This window comes from Pelodiscus sinensis, chromosome 5 (genome assembly GCF_049634645.1).
Source record: "Pelodiscus sinensis isolate JC-2024 chromosome 5, ASM4963464v1, whole genome shotgun sequence".
NCBI lineage: Eukaryota > Metazoa > Chordata > Testudines > Trionychidae > Pelodiscus > Pelodiscus sinensis.
This window is the reverse complement of record NC_134715.1, coordinates 32,948,636-32,965,105: the sequence shown is the minus strand read 5'-3', so window position 1 is coordinate 32,965,105 and position 16,470 is coordinate 32,948,636. Positions and strand designations below refer to the sequence as shown.

The 16,470-nt window shown below is 40.9% G+C and overlaps 1 protein-coding gene across 2 annotated transcripts in view; it reads left to right on the top strand.

Moving 5' to 3' along the window:
- The first annotated feature begins 5,920 nt into the window (after window positions 1-5,920).
- Window positions 5,921-16,470, top strand: part of LOC102457239 (uncharacterized) — a 57,965-nt gene continuing 47,415 nt past the window's right edge. Inside the window, exon 1 of one of the 2 annotated variants that reach the window (XM_006112756.4) lies at window positions 5,921-6,252. In XM_006112756.4, the coding sequence (XP_006112818.2) occupies window positions 6,146-6,252 (107 nt within the window). In that variant the 5' untranslated portion in view covers window positions 5,921-6,145. The remainder of the gene's footprint in view (window positions 6,253-16,470) is intronic. The other variant, XM_006112757.4, reaches the window with a different exon arrangement.

Below are 16,470 nucleotides of genomic sequence, written 5' to 3'. Positions count from 1 at the left end.
CACTGCCATTTTTAAAAAAAAATTGTAACTCAGATTGAATTGCTCCATGTTTCTCACTAGAAAAGCTTTTTTATGTTCACAAAGGAAGTGACATTTTTCATTCAGATGTGTAAGAAGTCCCCGAAGGGAAAACATCATTCTACTGGGCTAAGCAAAGCTCAAACAGAAAACAGCTATTCTGCATTTTAAAATATAATGGGCTAAATTCTCCTCTTTTACAGTAGTGACACACCAAGGCTGCGTCTAGATTGACATGATTTTCCGGAAATGCTTTTTGCAGAAAAGCGTCTGTGCCAATCTAGACGTGCTTTTCCACAAAAAAGCCCCGATCGCCATTTTTGCGATCGGGGCTTTTTTGCAGAAAACAAATCTGAGCTGTCTACACTGGCCCTTTTGTGCAGAAGCTTTGCACAAAAGGGACTTTTGCCTGAATGGGAGCAGAATAGTATTTCCGCAAGAAGCACTGATTTCTTACAGTAGGAAGTCAGTGCTTTTGTGGAAATTCCAGCGGCCAGTGTAGACAGCTGGCAAGTTTTTCCGGAAAAGTGGCTGCTTTTGCGGGAAAACTGGCCAGTCTAGACACAGCCCAATTGTCTTTAATGGGATTTGGATCAGGTACTGTGACATGAAGAGGTAGCCAATAGTTCTGCTTCTGCAAATATGCATGCATCCCAAGGCTTACTTGGGTAGCAGAAAATTGAGCATATAAAATAATGCAATATCCTATTAGAAGCACAGGTTTGAAAAGTGCTTTATGACTGGATAGCAGGCTTTTCTTAGCTTTTAAATAGAGTGAACCAAATTAATCAGTCTCACATCCTATGCCACACCTCTGGAGTCCTTAGATTTGTACTGGTCAATGGGATACAATGTGTTTGCACAGGGAATAAATCAAGGCAGAATTTCGCCCATATAGAGTTAAATCAGGTTGCATTGGTTTAACTGAGAAGAAAATTTGGCCTTATGAGATTGTAAATACACTTTATAATATAATAACACTGGGCAGAATGGACTTCAAGTCAGGGGCAGCACTTCTTTGCATTGCTTCAGCTTTAGAATCAGTTCTCTCCCAGTTCCAATCTCATATTTCATTTTTTTCTCCTTCCTCGGAGGTGGAAGTATGATGTGTCAGCCCTTCTGCAACAGTTAGCACCCCTAGCTAATGAACGTGAGGGGCATAATCAAGGTTCTATCCACCCCTATTCCCTGACCACCTACCTGCATAGGATGGGAGTTACTGCCTGAAGTGGGTGGCTGCCCTTTCTCCCTTCTGTGCTGCTACCTAAAATGCTGTATCTTGATCACAAGGATTATCAACTCCTTAGCATAATTGGTGTGCGTCTGTCTATATGTATGTCTGTGAGGGGAATTGCTGAGGTGAATATATGAAGAGCAACCACCAGTAATTCTTCTAGATTTTTATCATTAAATTAATCACAAAACTGAATCTGCAATGACCTGCACAGACATCGGCAGCAATGGTGCAGTTATACAAACAGCATAATGACATTTTGATAGACTGTCTTTCCTGCAGTTAAGGAGCCTTCCTGAGATTGGACTACATAATTTACACCATCAACAAAGTATTGCCTCTCTGTTATTTAAACATTGAGCTCCTTGTCCTGGTCAACTGTGATTAACTGGAATCTGTGTATGTTGATTGAGCTGATTGTCAAGTGCCTGCAACCCAGTGCATTGCTCACTGTCACAGTCTAATAGTCTCATTACTTATGCTGATTCACCCTGCCTCTTCCCTTGGATGGAATAGGTTCTGTTTCTTGGAGGGAAAAAACAACCAAAAATTTTTATCAGGTTTTTCATTAGACCAAAAATAAACCAAAGGTTAACAACAAATAAGTAGCAGTATTTAGACTGAACGTGTGGTTCCAAAGGATGATGATTACAGCCTGTGGCTGCATTACCTTATCTAGGAAATTTCCAGAGAGGATTATGTTTATTCTCAAGCACCACCCAACCCAGGCCTGCGCATGCCCTGCACTCTCCCCCTGCATAAATATCAAACACACTAGCTGCCCATTACAAAGGAGTCAGCAAAGAGGATATGATGCTTCAGAGCCAGTTGATCCCTCTACAAGGGAAAGGAGCTCATCGTAAAGAGGGTTCCTTCTGTCCACAGATAACTGGACAGGAGCATGATCTGGCCCATGCCTAATGTGAACGACTAACTTTAACCAAAGTGATAGTAACTTTTGTAATTTAGAGGAAAACACTTCACATTTAGGTGAGTAGAAAATACTGCGTAATGACATTTACAGTCAGTGGTCTCCTAGCAGCATATAATATTAAATTCAACTGAAGTGTTTGTAGTCACATCCTCATTGAACCCATCTATGGAAATATTCTGGGTTGGAACTCACTAAATTTAACTGGTGACCTCAGATGAACTGTGTCACAATGTATGCACACCCCATGCCAAAAAGGAGGTTCACAAGGGTACATGTGGATACCACTTTCATCACGGCCGGTCTATCAGTGACCTGAGCCAGCCTGTCACCCCGAGGCAACATGGGCTAATGGCCAGAGTCTGTAATGCAGCTCTTCCTTGCAGGGCAGCATGGCCCAGTAGCCAGAATGTATAAAGCAGTCTCTGGGTTGCAGGGACACATGACCTGATGTGTCACAGAGCAGAGGTCCTTGTCACAGAGCAGCAGGTCCTTCCTTTCTAGCATTGAGCCCGGACTGGGTTGAGCTGCTCCCTTTTATACTATCCCAGCACTTGGAGCATGCCCAGGACTTCTTCCACCCAAAGGGTATTAACCTCTTCAGACCCAGTGTAGGGTATGCCTATCCTGTCACAACTGTAACTTCTCCAAATGGTAGGCTTTGCATCAAACATGACTAGCTCAAGGAAGTCATTACCCCCAGACTATTGTAGCTGTGTGCCACATAGGGGGTGGAGTGTCGTTATGCTGCCTAATGATTAGAGCAGGACCCAGACTGTGCATCTGACTTAGAAGCACGGGGGAAGTAGTCTGTGTCAAGTATATAGGGGGAGAAGGAAGGTAATGAGGGAACAGAGTGTTAACCAGAACTTTGATGGTAAGGATGGGTAGGGCCAAGGCACGTCCATTCCTGGCTCCCATCTGTCTTTCAAGGAGGAAGAGAGTAACCGATATCCCTTGCTGGGAGGGCATCAGGTCGACCATAATCTAACCCACCATTTTGTAGAAATAGAGTGAATTGTATCTTGGTTGACAACAATTAGACCCATGGACTTAAACTTTGAAACTTTGCTTCTATGTTTTTAAGGGTGCATGCAGGCTTTGGTGGTGGTGGTGGTGTTCACATATGGAAAGCTGCAAGTAAAATAGGCACAAGGCTGAGTTCCCATAAGTAATTCATTTGGGAATGCAGTGCTATAAACTGGAATGTAAGGCTATTACCTCAACACCTTTGAAAAGCATTGTGTGAACTATACATTCCATTTTATTAATGTATCTTATCCTACCTACAAATCCTGAGACCATGGGTTGACTGAAAAATCTCTTCCCCTCAGGATGATACTGTGCATCTTTCCAACTTTCCAGAGATATGTTTTTCTATCTAATTATGTCTTCTACTCAGACTTACAGAAATCTGAAACTGATGTAAATCAGTGTAGCTACAGCTAGTGCTACACGTTTCCATCTAGAGCATTTTGCTGAGAAGCAGTGCTGTTTAGGGCAGTTTAAGACATTAGCGTAGGATTGGGGACACAAAGATTGAATTCCTGCCTTTGCCACTGACTCGCTGAATGTCTCAATAATCTTTGCTGTTGTTTCTCCTCTGATGCTTATTATTCTTTTGTAGGGGGATAGCTCTTGGGCGTCCCAGTCACAAGCCAGGAGCTCATTGTGCTAGTCACTAAACAAACACAGAACAAAGAGACAGTCTCTGCCCCCAAGATCTTACAATTTAAGTAGTCTGCCCTGTCAATTCAGAGTGCAAGCTTTGAAAGTTGAGGACTATTTCACACTGGGTTTTTGTGTAGGAGTGAGCACAATGGGGACTCAATCTTGGTTGGGACTGCTAATAACCATGTGAGGAACAATTAAGCTATTGGTTTTTTTTCAAAGACATTTGATTTCTTTTGTTCCTAAGAACTTTTCGCTAAGTAGGCCATCCTGTAAAATAAACCAAAAATCAAAACATCACATCCATACACAAAGGAATATTTGGACTGAATAACCTATTTATTCAGTAAGGCAGCCTCTAACAGATCAATTGGGACAGAAAAACAGATTTTTGGGAGTATTATGTTCAATTGGCTTTTCTGCAAATATACTAGGGTATTCTTCAAGTGCTGATGGATACCCTTCACCCGCAAATACACTGCGTAATTGGCATGTATTTAGAGGATGAGGGTTATTCTGTAGGGCTATGTCTACATTGGCACCCCTTTCCGGAAAAGGGATGCTAATGTAGACTTTGGAATAGTCAAATCCGTGGGGGATTTAAATATCCCCCGCGGCATTTGCATTAACATGGCTGCCGCTTTTTTCCGGCTTGGAGATAAGCCGGAGAAAAGCGCCAGTCTAGACGTGATTCTCCGGAAAATAAAGCCTTTTCCGGAGGATCTCTTATTCCTTTCAAGTAGGAATAGGCTTTATTTTCCAGAGAATCGCGTCTAGACTGGCGCTTTTCTCCGGCTTATCTCCAAGCCGGAAAAAAGCGGCAGCCATGTTAATGCAAATGCTGCAGGGGATATTTAAATCCCCCGCGGATTTGCCTATTCCAAAGTCTACATTAGCATCCCTTTTCCGAAAGGGAGGCCAGTGTAGACACAGCCTAGATGTTTTCCTATGAATTTGCTCATGTTCTTTATCTCTTAGGGTACGTCTAAACTACATGCCTCCGTCGACGGAGGCATGTAGATTAACCAGATCGGCAGAGGGAAATGAAGCCGTGATTAAAATAATCGCGGCTTCATTTAAATTTAAATGGCTGCCCCGCTCTGCCGATCAGCTGTTTGTCGGCAGATCGGGGCAGTCTGGACGCGACGCGCCGACAAAGAAGCCTTTCTTGATCGGCACAGGTAAACCTGGTTTCACGAGGCATACCTGTGCCGATCAAAAAAGGCTTCTTTGTCGGCGCGGCGCGTCCAGACTGCCCCGATCTGCCGACAAACAGCTGATCGGCAGAGCGGGGCAGCCATTTAAATTTAAATGAAGCCGCGATTATTTTAATCGCGGCTTCATTTCCCTCTGCCGATCTGGCTAATCTACATGCCTCCGTCGACGGAGGCATGTAGTCTAGACACACCCTTAAAGAAAGCAAGCACAAAGGGCCTAATTCTGTCATCGTAACCCCTGCTGGGTAACACCTCTTCCTGAGAGTAGTTGTCACTCAACACAAATGAGAATTAAAAAAATCAGAGCATAAGTTAGTTTCTGAAAAAGAAGAGAAAATAAAGTCTATAGATAGTGCTTTAAGAATAAAGGTTGAAATCTTCCTTCCATTGAAGTCAATAGCAAAACTCTCATGATTTCCACAGGTCCAAGATTTCACCCATATTTTATGGTAATCAGAGGCAGTACAGAGGCAGGTGAGCACAGGACAACACTGGGAGTTTATTGGGGGAAGGGGTCTATTAGTTCCCTTCCTTTCACCCACTTAACTATCTTTTCCCTTTTTTCCCCTGAAAAGGGGACCAAAAAAAGTGAAAGAATAATGTTAGTCTCTCTCATTTTTATTTTTGTTTTAAATAAAACCTTTTTTTCACTTTTGTAATTGAAAAAAGGGGCAAATTTAAAAAAATACAAAGACAAAAAGTACTTTTCCTCTCTCTCTCTTTCTCTCTCTTTCTCCTCTTTTATACTTTTGCCTACTTCTTGAAAATGAACCTGATTTCATCTCTGTATTCTGAGACTGGAACTTGAGTGCATAATTTGTTGTGAAAGTGAGAGGAGGAGCTAGCAGAAGACAAATGGAGGCAATCCAAGAATTCCTGGAGTTACAAAACTAGATTATCTTTCACGTACAAAAAACTCACACAAAGAAGGGCTCTGCCTTGAAATTGTTACTGAACTTTACAGTGGGAGGTAAAAGCCAGGAGAGTGTATAGGGGCATGTTTATAAGCAGGTTAGGAACAAAGCATCAGAGATTTTCACAGGTATTAAATTAAGGTTTTACAGATTAATTAAAATGATGGAAGTAGGCAAGCATGAGAAATATGTGCTCTTAAATGAGGACTCTGACATGGAAGAATTTGATAAAAGTAAAGTGGCACTGATGCGCCATCCCCAAGATGGGTGAGTTTTTAAAATTTTTGTTTTAGTACTGAATCTGAATTATATATGTTACTTCATATTTAGAGGATCTGATATACTCTTACCACACACAGTTATGTGAAAAGTTAAATGGACTTAGAGACAGAAGTGTAATTTAAAAAAAAAATCAACAGCCTCATCTGTCTCTAACAAATGGTAATCAATATACCTGAAGAAGCATTTCTTATTGCTCTACAACTTTTTATACCTTTACATTGGCAACAATATTTATATATGGAGTCAAGGCAATGTACAAGATAGAAAATAGAAGGGCCACATGTTTGTCGTGATACATTGATTCCTAGCGCGAAGGTCATTTTGAAAGATTTATCTACTGGTGTTTGCCCTTTCTGTAAGTCAGATGAAGAGTTTGGATGGAACTACTGATACTTACATAGATTTGATATTTACGAGGATACATTTTGGTAATAAAGAGAACAGTAAATTTTAATTCAGTGATTATTGAATGGATTTTTGGCAAGCTTTTTTGTGATATGAGAGATATACCATCTCTGATTTTGGAAAATCCCTCCTATCTGCATAAAACAATCATAACAGTTCTTCATTGAAGCATGGCACTGAATTCTGTAAACAGAGATATTTGAATGGACCATGAGGTCATTTAAAAAAAAACAAAAATAAAAAACAATGCTCAATATACAGGTAATCCATGCTGGAGAAAACATATTTGCAATAACAAAGTAACATGTAAACAATTATAATAGACCAACAAAAATAAAAATATGATATGTAGTCTTGGCAGAATTCAATTTTTTATATTTTTGATAGATATAAATGCTTATTTTATGAATGTTTATATTTATAAATTTAAATTTTTACAGTTGCCCAAAATTATGGATTTTAAGTATTTGCTTTCAATTTTTATCTATTAAAATGTTCTGGAAGTTATGAAGGGCTAGGTGATAATTGTGTATTTAAGGTAGATATTGACATTCAAAAACTTAAACCTTTTTAATCATTGAAACACAAATTGAAAATATTACATGTCAAAATATACAAATCAAGCCCTAAAGATCTCAAGCAACGTTTTGATTATTATTGATAGGAATATTTTTGTCTGTGTGTGTATGGTGCAAATGCTGCTTACCTTTATATTTACTAATATAAATCTAATCATGACATGGCTTAGTACATAGCACAAAGTAACTACTTTATTAAATCCTTAAAAGTTCAGAAAGATTCACTAATTTTTTTATGTCACTGTGCAAATGCTTTGTTTTCCCACTCTATTTATGGAAAATTCAAAATGTCTTATATAGCACTTCTTACCTGCAATAGACAGATGTATGTTACTGCTGGGTTTACCATACCTAATAGGAAGGGGCTCTGTCTAATACTGTGAAGGAATCATTTGAAAATAGCTTAATAACTGGGCAAATTGTGGACATAGAGAGCAATAGTATGAATTACAGTCTGAGATGTCACAGTTAGTGTCAATCCCTTCAGGACAGTCAAAGGAAGAAGATTTTAAGGTACAGCTGTAACTTCCACAGTCTTGTGGAGGATATGAGGGCTTCTTTTCTTATCAAGGGACCCAAATGTGACCTTTGATAGCCTCATTCCTGTGATACTTGTGAGTATCCATTATATGCATCAATGCATATGCACCAATATTCACAAGTAACATTGGCTAGGAACGGTGATCCGTGGCCACCGGGAGCTGTTAGCTTGTTTCAGTGTTTAATCACTCTGGCTATTAAAGCAATTGAGCCTAACTTCTCATTTGAATTTGTTTGGTTTTAAAGTCTCTTCCTTTGTGAATCCGTTTAATAAAGTTATTTCACAACAGATCTCATGTTCAGTAAAGAGGAAAAGTGAAGCCCTTTGGCCTTATGCTCTACTGTCTTCTGTAGTCATGCATTCTGGCTCAAAGTTGGGGTAAAGTACTTTAGTGAGCATTTATTATTCACTTTGCACCAGCAGAAGTGGCTTCATAAGGGCTATAAAACAATAAGACCCTTAATGCCTAAGTAAAAACATTCATTTTAAATTCTTGTTCGAGACAATTCCTTAGAAAGTAGAAATAAATATATTTTGACCAGAGTAATGAACAGTTAAAGTGAATATGTTGTTCGAGATTTTTATCCTTCAGGGAGAAATACACTATACATGTGTTATTCTGCCTGCTTATAAAACTGAGATAATAGTGTGTGTGCGTCACGCATACACTCTTAATGAACAAGAAAACAAATGTTTTGCTGAACTACGCTCTAAACGTATTTAATTCTAATGAATGAACAAGATGAACGAGGGCCCAAAAGGAACTTTATAAGAGGGAAGATGGTGCACAGGGTAGGGAATTGGACTGAGCGAATCCCTAGTTCCATTCTCTCTGTTAACAGTGAACGGCTGGGCTACTTTCTACCAAATTGCCTTCATTAAGGGACCCACTGAGAAGTGCTTTCGAATTAATCTGTAAATCCTCCCTCTCCGCAAAATTTGAGCAGCCAGGCTGTCTACTCAGCTTCTGAAGGAAAAGGGAATCAGGTTCAAGAACGAGTAGCTATTTACCTCAGTGAGGGGAAATGACTAGGGGATCCCCAGTAGCCACTTTACCAGCCTAATCCAGGAAGCCCCCAGAGGCTTTCATATCACTCCAGAAAGAGCCAACATTGTTCTGCACAGGTTCCTTAAAGCCAACTTCCCTTCACACTGCAGCAGAGCCACGACAGATGCAGTGCAGAAAACCATTTATACATGTAATTGCCGTCTAAGCTAGATTTACCTTAGCATAAATGCAAGTTACTCCACACTAACACAAGGAGGACTGGAGCTTGGTTTTCTTGGGTGTTTTAAAAAACACCATTGAAATCTGTCAGGTGATCTGCTTTAGTCCCACTAAGTGCAACACAGTTCATTCCCTTCCAGGGATCAACAACCAAACCTACCACTTTTTAATCAGACATTGCAGCACACAGGAATGGGGGAGGGGAGTTACTTTGACTTGGTCCCCCCTAAATTGCCATGGAAGCATTTAGCACAAATATGCCACACTCCATTCTTTACATATATTTTAAATCAATAGCTCCCCTATAAACTTACCTACATGAAAAGAGGACCCCTTTCCACCATTTAAAACCGCAAATTCACAGAACAGAAAACCTCTTCTCCCTCCCCGCTCCCACACACACAAGAAATTAACCTGCTGGGCTGTTCCAGCAAGGTTATAAAGCTTCTCAGGTGCTGCTGCTGCTGCAGCCCTAACAAAAATGAGTCATCAGTGAGTTTTTCCTTCTCAGACAGACACATTTCATTTCAGCCACATTGACATTTGAAAGGGAAAAAGTACACAGGGGAGCTCTCAGAGAGCCACTGAGTATAGCATTTATATCCATCCTCATTCCAGAGGAGCTTCACAAGGCAGCATTTTGTGTGCTGAAATCTTATTATAGGCAGGGCCCTATGTACTCTGCAGCTGTGGCATCTGATATAGAAGAAACAACCCCTTAGATGCAGAATTTTGCTACAGAATCTGCTTTCTCGCCATCTGCCAAAATCTACTTGTTCCTCCTTGAAAAATTCTGTAGTGCAGTTATATGCTGTCAATACAAAAATTGGTGGCATAGGTAAAGAAAAAGTAAAGAGTTAAATACATTTAATTTAATATCCTGTTAACACCAGATTACTAATTAATTGCTGTGTAAGACCTATGCTGTTATTGAGAAAGAGGGCCATACTTGGTAAAAAAAACCAACCTTATTCAGGGGATGTGAAAGCAGCCAAAAAAAATTATATATAAAAATGTAAGAAAAGGGAAGTTGATAGCTGTAAACACAAATCATAAGCTATTAATTGTAGAAAATGATAAGGGAAGGAAGGGAAACATTTATGGATGGTTAAGGACAATAGGAGGGAAATGTTAAAATATAAACAAAAAGAATCCTAACACAAGGGAAATGGTATCACTGTCAATAAAAATACATACAAGCCAGGTATGCTCAATAATTATTTCTGTACTAATTTGGGAAAATGCATGGTGAGTTAGTTATATTGTATGATCATGAAACATTTTCCATTCAAATTGTAAGTGAGGAGGATCCTAAACAGCATTACTTAAAGTTAGACACTTTTTAAATTAAAACATTCAGGGTATGTCTACACTAGAAAGTTAGTTCGAACTAACGGACGTTAGTTCGAACTAACTTTCCTATGCGCTACACTAGCGCTCCGCTAGTTCGAATTTGAATCGAACTAGCGGAGCGCTTAGTTCGAACTAGGTAAACCTCATTTTACGAGGACTAACGCCTAGTTCGAACTAGCTAGTTCGAACTAAGGGCTGTGTAGCCCTTTAGTTCGAACTAGTGGGAGGCTAGCCCTCCCCAGGTTTCCCTGGTGGCCACTCTGGCCAACACCAGGGAAACTCTATGCCCCCCTCCCGGCCCCGGACCCCTTAAAGGGGCACGGGCTGGCTACGGTGCCCGTGCCAGGTGCAAGCCTGCCAGCACCCAGCTAGCAGACCCTGCACCTGGCACGGCACAGAGCCACCCACCCGATGCCCCCCAGCCCACCCCCTCTTGCCGGGACCAGGCTGGCGGCTCCCGGGAGCTTGCCCTGGACCGCAAGAGGCGGGCACCTTCCTGGGCTAGTGCGGACATCGTGGACCTTGTCCACGATCTCCGCACTAGGCACAGGAAAGTGGCCGTCTAGGGCAGGAGAGCTGCCAGCCTGGCCACCCAGGACCAGGTGTGCATGAAAATCAAGGGGGTCCACTGAGACCCCCGACACTGAGCCCTGAGCTTACAATGGCCGTCCTGGGTCAGACCAAAGGTCCATCTAGCCCAGTAGCCTGTCTGCCCACAGCGGCCAACCCTAGGGACCCTGGAGGGGATGGACCGAAGACAGTGACCAAGCCATTTGTCTCGTGCCATCCCTCTCCAGCCTTCCACAAACTTTGGGCAGGGACACCACTCCTACCCTCTGGCTAATAGGACTCCATGGACCCAACCTCCATGACTTGATCTCACTTCCCTTTAAACTCTGTTCTAGTTGTAGCCTTCACAGCCTCCTGCAGCAAGGAGTTCCACAGGTTAACTATTTGCTTTGTCAAGAAGAACAACTTTCTCTTACTAGTTTCAAGCCTGCTACCCATTCCTTTCCTTTGGTGTCCTCTAGTCCTTCTTTATGGGATCTCAGGAAGAACTTTTCTGAATGCACCCTCTCCACCCAACCCCTGCTTTTACAGACCTCTATCCTGTCCCCCCTCCGTCTCCTCTTTTCTAAGCTGAACAGTCCCAGTCTCTGTAGCCTCTCTTCATCTGGGACCTGTTCCCAACCCCTGATCATGTTAGTTGCCCTCCCCTCTCCCAGCCTTTCTCTTCCCCTCTCCCACCTCCTTTTCCCAGTCTCCCCCAGTTTTTTTCAATAAAGACAGAGTCAATGTTGGAAGAAACGTTATCTTTATTTTGTACATCAAGAAGAAGGGGGGCTAGGGAAGGGCGAGTGGAAGGAGGTGAGGGAGGAATGGGGTACGAGCCCCCGATGGGGAGGACTGGGCTGGCTCTGCGGGCTTCTGGGGGTGGAAGCTCTCCTGCAGCCCCCCAATTACTCCCTCTCCCCAGATGGCAGCCTGCGGCAAGTGCAGCCGGGCTGATGGCCGAGTGGTGTGATGTGCCCAGTGTGGGCACTCAGGGCACTCCAAGCCAGAACTTCTTTGCAAGCGGGGCACCCCTTAGAACTGTGTGTCCGGGGTGGGGGTCGGGACCCTTTAAGCGCAGCCCTCGGCTAGCCTGAGACAGTATCTCCATGCTCTAAGTCCTCCTTTTATGCCCTGCCGGCACTGCTTCCGGCCATCCTTAAGCCCTGTTCAGAGTCCACTCAATGTGGACTTACTAGTTCGAACTAGCAAAACGCTAGTTCGAACTAGTTTTTAGTTCTAGATGCGTTAGTTCGAACTAGCTTAGTTCGAATTAACTAATTCGAACTAAGTTAGTTCGAACTAGCGCTGTAGTGTAGACGTACCCTCAGAGAGCTAGCATACAAGTATTTTAAAAGAGCTGGATAAGGCGCCAACTGGACAATTAATGTTGAAACATTAAAGAAGACCTAAAAACTAAAAGAAATTCAATATTGTGCTAATATTTCAAAAGATAAAAATGGGATAACCTGATGCCAATCAGTCTCATATTGATAGCAGCAACGTAATAGAGCTTGTGATATAGGAATTGATTAATGAAGAATATTATAATATATTTAATATCAATAAACATGAGGTTATGTAAAATAAATCCTGCATAACTTACTTGATTTTTATAACATGATAAATGTGGTTGATAATGATAATAGTGTTGCTGTAATATTCTCAGACTTCCACAAGGCATTTGACTTGGTACCACAATTTGATTGAAAAATTAACATGGCACATATTAAAAATTTAAAAACTGGCTAACAGACAGGTCTTGACATACAATTATAAATGTGGAATCATCACTGAGTGTGTGTATTGCTAGTAGAATCCTACAGAGCTCAGTTCTTAGCCTTAGTTATTAAACATTTTTTATCAATTACCTAAAATAAAACACTAAATTTTCACTGATAAAATAATACAAAGATTTGGGAAGTGGTAAATAATGAAGAGGAAATGTCACTGATACAGGTCCTTCTGGATCATTTGGTAAATGGGGCACAAGCAAATAATATTCCTTTCATATAGCCAAGTATAAATGTATACATTAGAAACAAAGAAAGTCAGCCATATTTACAAGATGAGAGACCCTACTGGCAACATAGTGATTCTAAAGCAATGATTCTATCTACCATTAACCCAATTTTTTTTTTAATCAGATGAAGATGAGATTTCAGTGCAACTGTAATCAAATATGCCAATATGATTCTTGGATGAATGAACTGGGGAATCTTGAGTAGGACTAAAGAGATTGTTTTACCACTATATTTGACACTGTGTGCAACTTCTGCTGGAATGCCGTGTCATTCTAATATCCACAGTTTATGAAGGATGTTGGTAAACTGGTGAAGGTTCAGAGGAGAGCCCATGGGAATGATTAAAACGTTGTTTAAACATGCCTGCATTGATGGATTCAGGAAATCAATCTAGTTTGATCAACAAAGAAAAGATTAACAAGTGACTTGATCACACTCTATGGCTGTGTCTAGACTGGCAAGTTTTTCCGGAAAAACTTTTTTTTTTTTTTTTTTTTGCGGAAAAACTTGCCAGCTGTCTACACTGGCCGCTTGAATTTCCACAAGAACACTGACTTCCTACTGTCTGAAATCAGTGCTTCTTGCGGAAATACCATGCTGCTCCCATTCGGGCAAAAGTCCTTTTGCGCAAAGCTTTTGCGCAAAAGGGTCAGTGTAGACAGCTCAGATTTGTTTTGTGCAAAAAAGCCTCGATCGCGAAAATGGCAATTGGGGCTTTTTTGTGGAAAAGCGCATCTAGATTGGCATAGACGCTTTTCCGCAAAAAGTGCTTTTGCAGAAAAGCGTCCGTGCCAATCTAGACGCTCTTTTCCGCAAATGCTTTTAACGGAAAACTTTTCCATTAAAAGCATTTGCGGAAAATCATGCCAGTCTAGACGTAGCCTATGAGTATCTACACTGGAAACAAATATTTAATAGTGGGCTCTTTAATCTAACAGACAAAGGCATAACAGGATCTTGTAGCTGGAAATTGAAGCTAGACAAATTCAGATAGGAAATAAAGCATACACTTTAACTATGAAACAAATTAATCATTGAAACACTTTAACATGGCTTGTGATAGATCCTCTATCACCAGCATTTGTTAATTCAAGATTGGATATATTTATAAAGAGATGGTCTAATTCAAACAGGAATTATTTCAGGGAAGTTCTTCCGGAGTTCCCTTTCTAGCCTGGAAATTTATGAAGACTCCGCATGTACTCTCTCCCCTTTCTTTCAGTAAATCTGTACATGTGTTCTTGTCAAGTACAAATCAGCAAGGAATCATTGTGCCATTTTTCAGGCACTTTGTGAGGTCCCTGACAGATTTTTCTAGTTGTAGAGCCAAACTTTCTCTCCTTCCTGTATGGGCAGGTAACTCTCCTTTTCCTGGAATACTGTCTCAGGCATGTTTGGAGCACCATAGTCTTTAAAAAGATATTGTGAGCTACCAGCAAATTCTCATTTTCATCTGGTTATTCTAGTAGTGGGCCTTTCAAGTCAATCTGTATGAACTCCCAGGACAGACTAGTTTGGGGCCTTTCCCCTAAAGTAGTTCTGCATCTCCTTTTGTGGTGCTTTCCTTTCTTGACAGATAAGACAGGAAAGTATTCATTCCTTAACATCTTCAGCTATTCCCAGACAAAATTAATACCCTGTTGGATACCCATTTCAAATTCCTTTTATATTCTGCATAACCTACTACTTCATTATCATGACAGCTTTCTAGTACAGTAAGCTTACCAACAAGACAACTCTGCTATATTCATACACCGGCAGGTTGGTAGCTGGATCAATGGATAACTGTTTCTGAACTGCATTGAACATCTCCAGTCTTGTTTTCCTCCAGCAGCTGTATTGGTGCACCATACATAAATGAGGGGCTCTGACTGTTCTTGCTAAATGTCATCATAAGATCACACTGAGCCTATTCTTGCTGCCCACAGTTGGCTTACAGCATCTACAACCACATTTTGCTTTCCAGGTTTATAGTGAAGTGTGAATGTGTATTAACACAATTTATGAATCCATCTCCACAGGCCACTTTCTGGGCAGTACCTCATAAGGAGTCAATGCAGGATGCTGTGGTTGATTTTTGTACAGTGTGAATTCATAAAGGTGGATGAAAGGATTTGAGGGTCCTAGATCTTGGCCTCTCTCTCATTTAATTGCTGACTACCAAGCTCATGCAATTTATTCAAGTGCAAATCTACCTGCAGCCTTTAAGGCATCACAGTTTATGGTTGAGAAAAATTAAGGAATAGAGGAATTAAACAGCAAGGTTTAGGAGACTCAAGAAGCTTTTTTTGTAGAGGAGGGCTGGGTATTCTCCTATACAGACAATGTTGCTCTTAGCCATCCATGCTGTGAACTTTTATAAAAAATCTCCTGTGGAATCTGCAGAGGCATATGTACTTCCTCTAAGTTTGTTGGAGCCTTCCATTCTTTATAGCAGTGTTTCTCAACCAGTAGTATGACTACCCTTGGGGTACTCGAGAAAAGTCTGGGGGATATGTCAATACAACTGAAATTTGGAGAAAACTGAATTTTTGTTTAAAGTTTGACAGCGCTTTATTATTTTTGTACTTTTTACATCCAAAAATTTCATCACCCACCTGGCTACGATTAAGTTGTTTAAACAAATGTGTTGCAATGGTAGAAAAAAAATGGTGTGTCTGAAAACTGTAGGTACTGGGGGTAGTTATATATATATAGTACCCCCTTTTATATATATAAAGGGGTATTTTTTTAAAAAAAGGTTGAGAAACACTGCTTTATAGCATTCAGTGTCTGGGGTTGATGTTCCAACCCATTGTTACTGATGATATATCACAGGAAGGTGATGCTATTCTTTGCAGACTGACTTTTGTTTCTTGGAAGTTTAAACCTTGACTCCTCAAAAAGTTTTATAATCCTTTACACTCCTACCAAATGCTCTTCCTGTGTTTTATGGAAACAAATGAAGTCATCTAAGTATGAGGCAGTATCCATTCTCAAAACTTTGATTAGATTATTTACTAACTTCTAACACAGTCCTGGTGCTGTCATGAATCCAAAAGGCATTATGCAGAATTGACCAGTCCATAAGATGTCATAAAGACAGGTTTTTCTTACTCAATAGTTGCCACAGTAATCTGATGGCAGATCAAAACAAGTTTAATGTTTTGCTAATGACACTGTATCCAGGGTATCTGCTATATGGGGAAGTGGGTGGTAGCTATGTCGATTTGTCTGTAAATTACGTTTACTCTAGTCAACAGATATCCTCATGTCCCAATTGGAATTTTTCATGGCTACACCTGGGGATGTCCAAGGTGATGGAGATTGCCCAGCCAGACCATCCTCCTGAGTGCTATTTAGCTTATCTTTCTCTGCTACCTAAAACACCAGGGGAATCCAACATGGGAGTTGTTTCACAGAAACACTCCCAGGCTTAAGCATAACTGAATATTGCTGAATCATACCTCCCAAGATCTTCCTTATTCCTGGGGGACGCATTAGCATATTGTAAGAGCAGCTGTTCTAATCACTTTTTTTCTT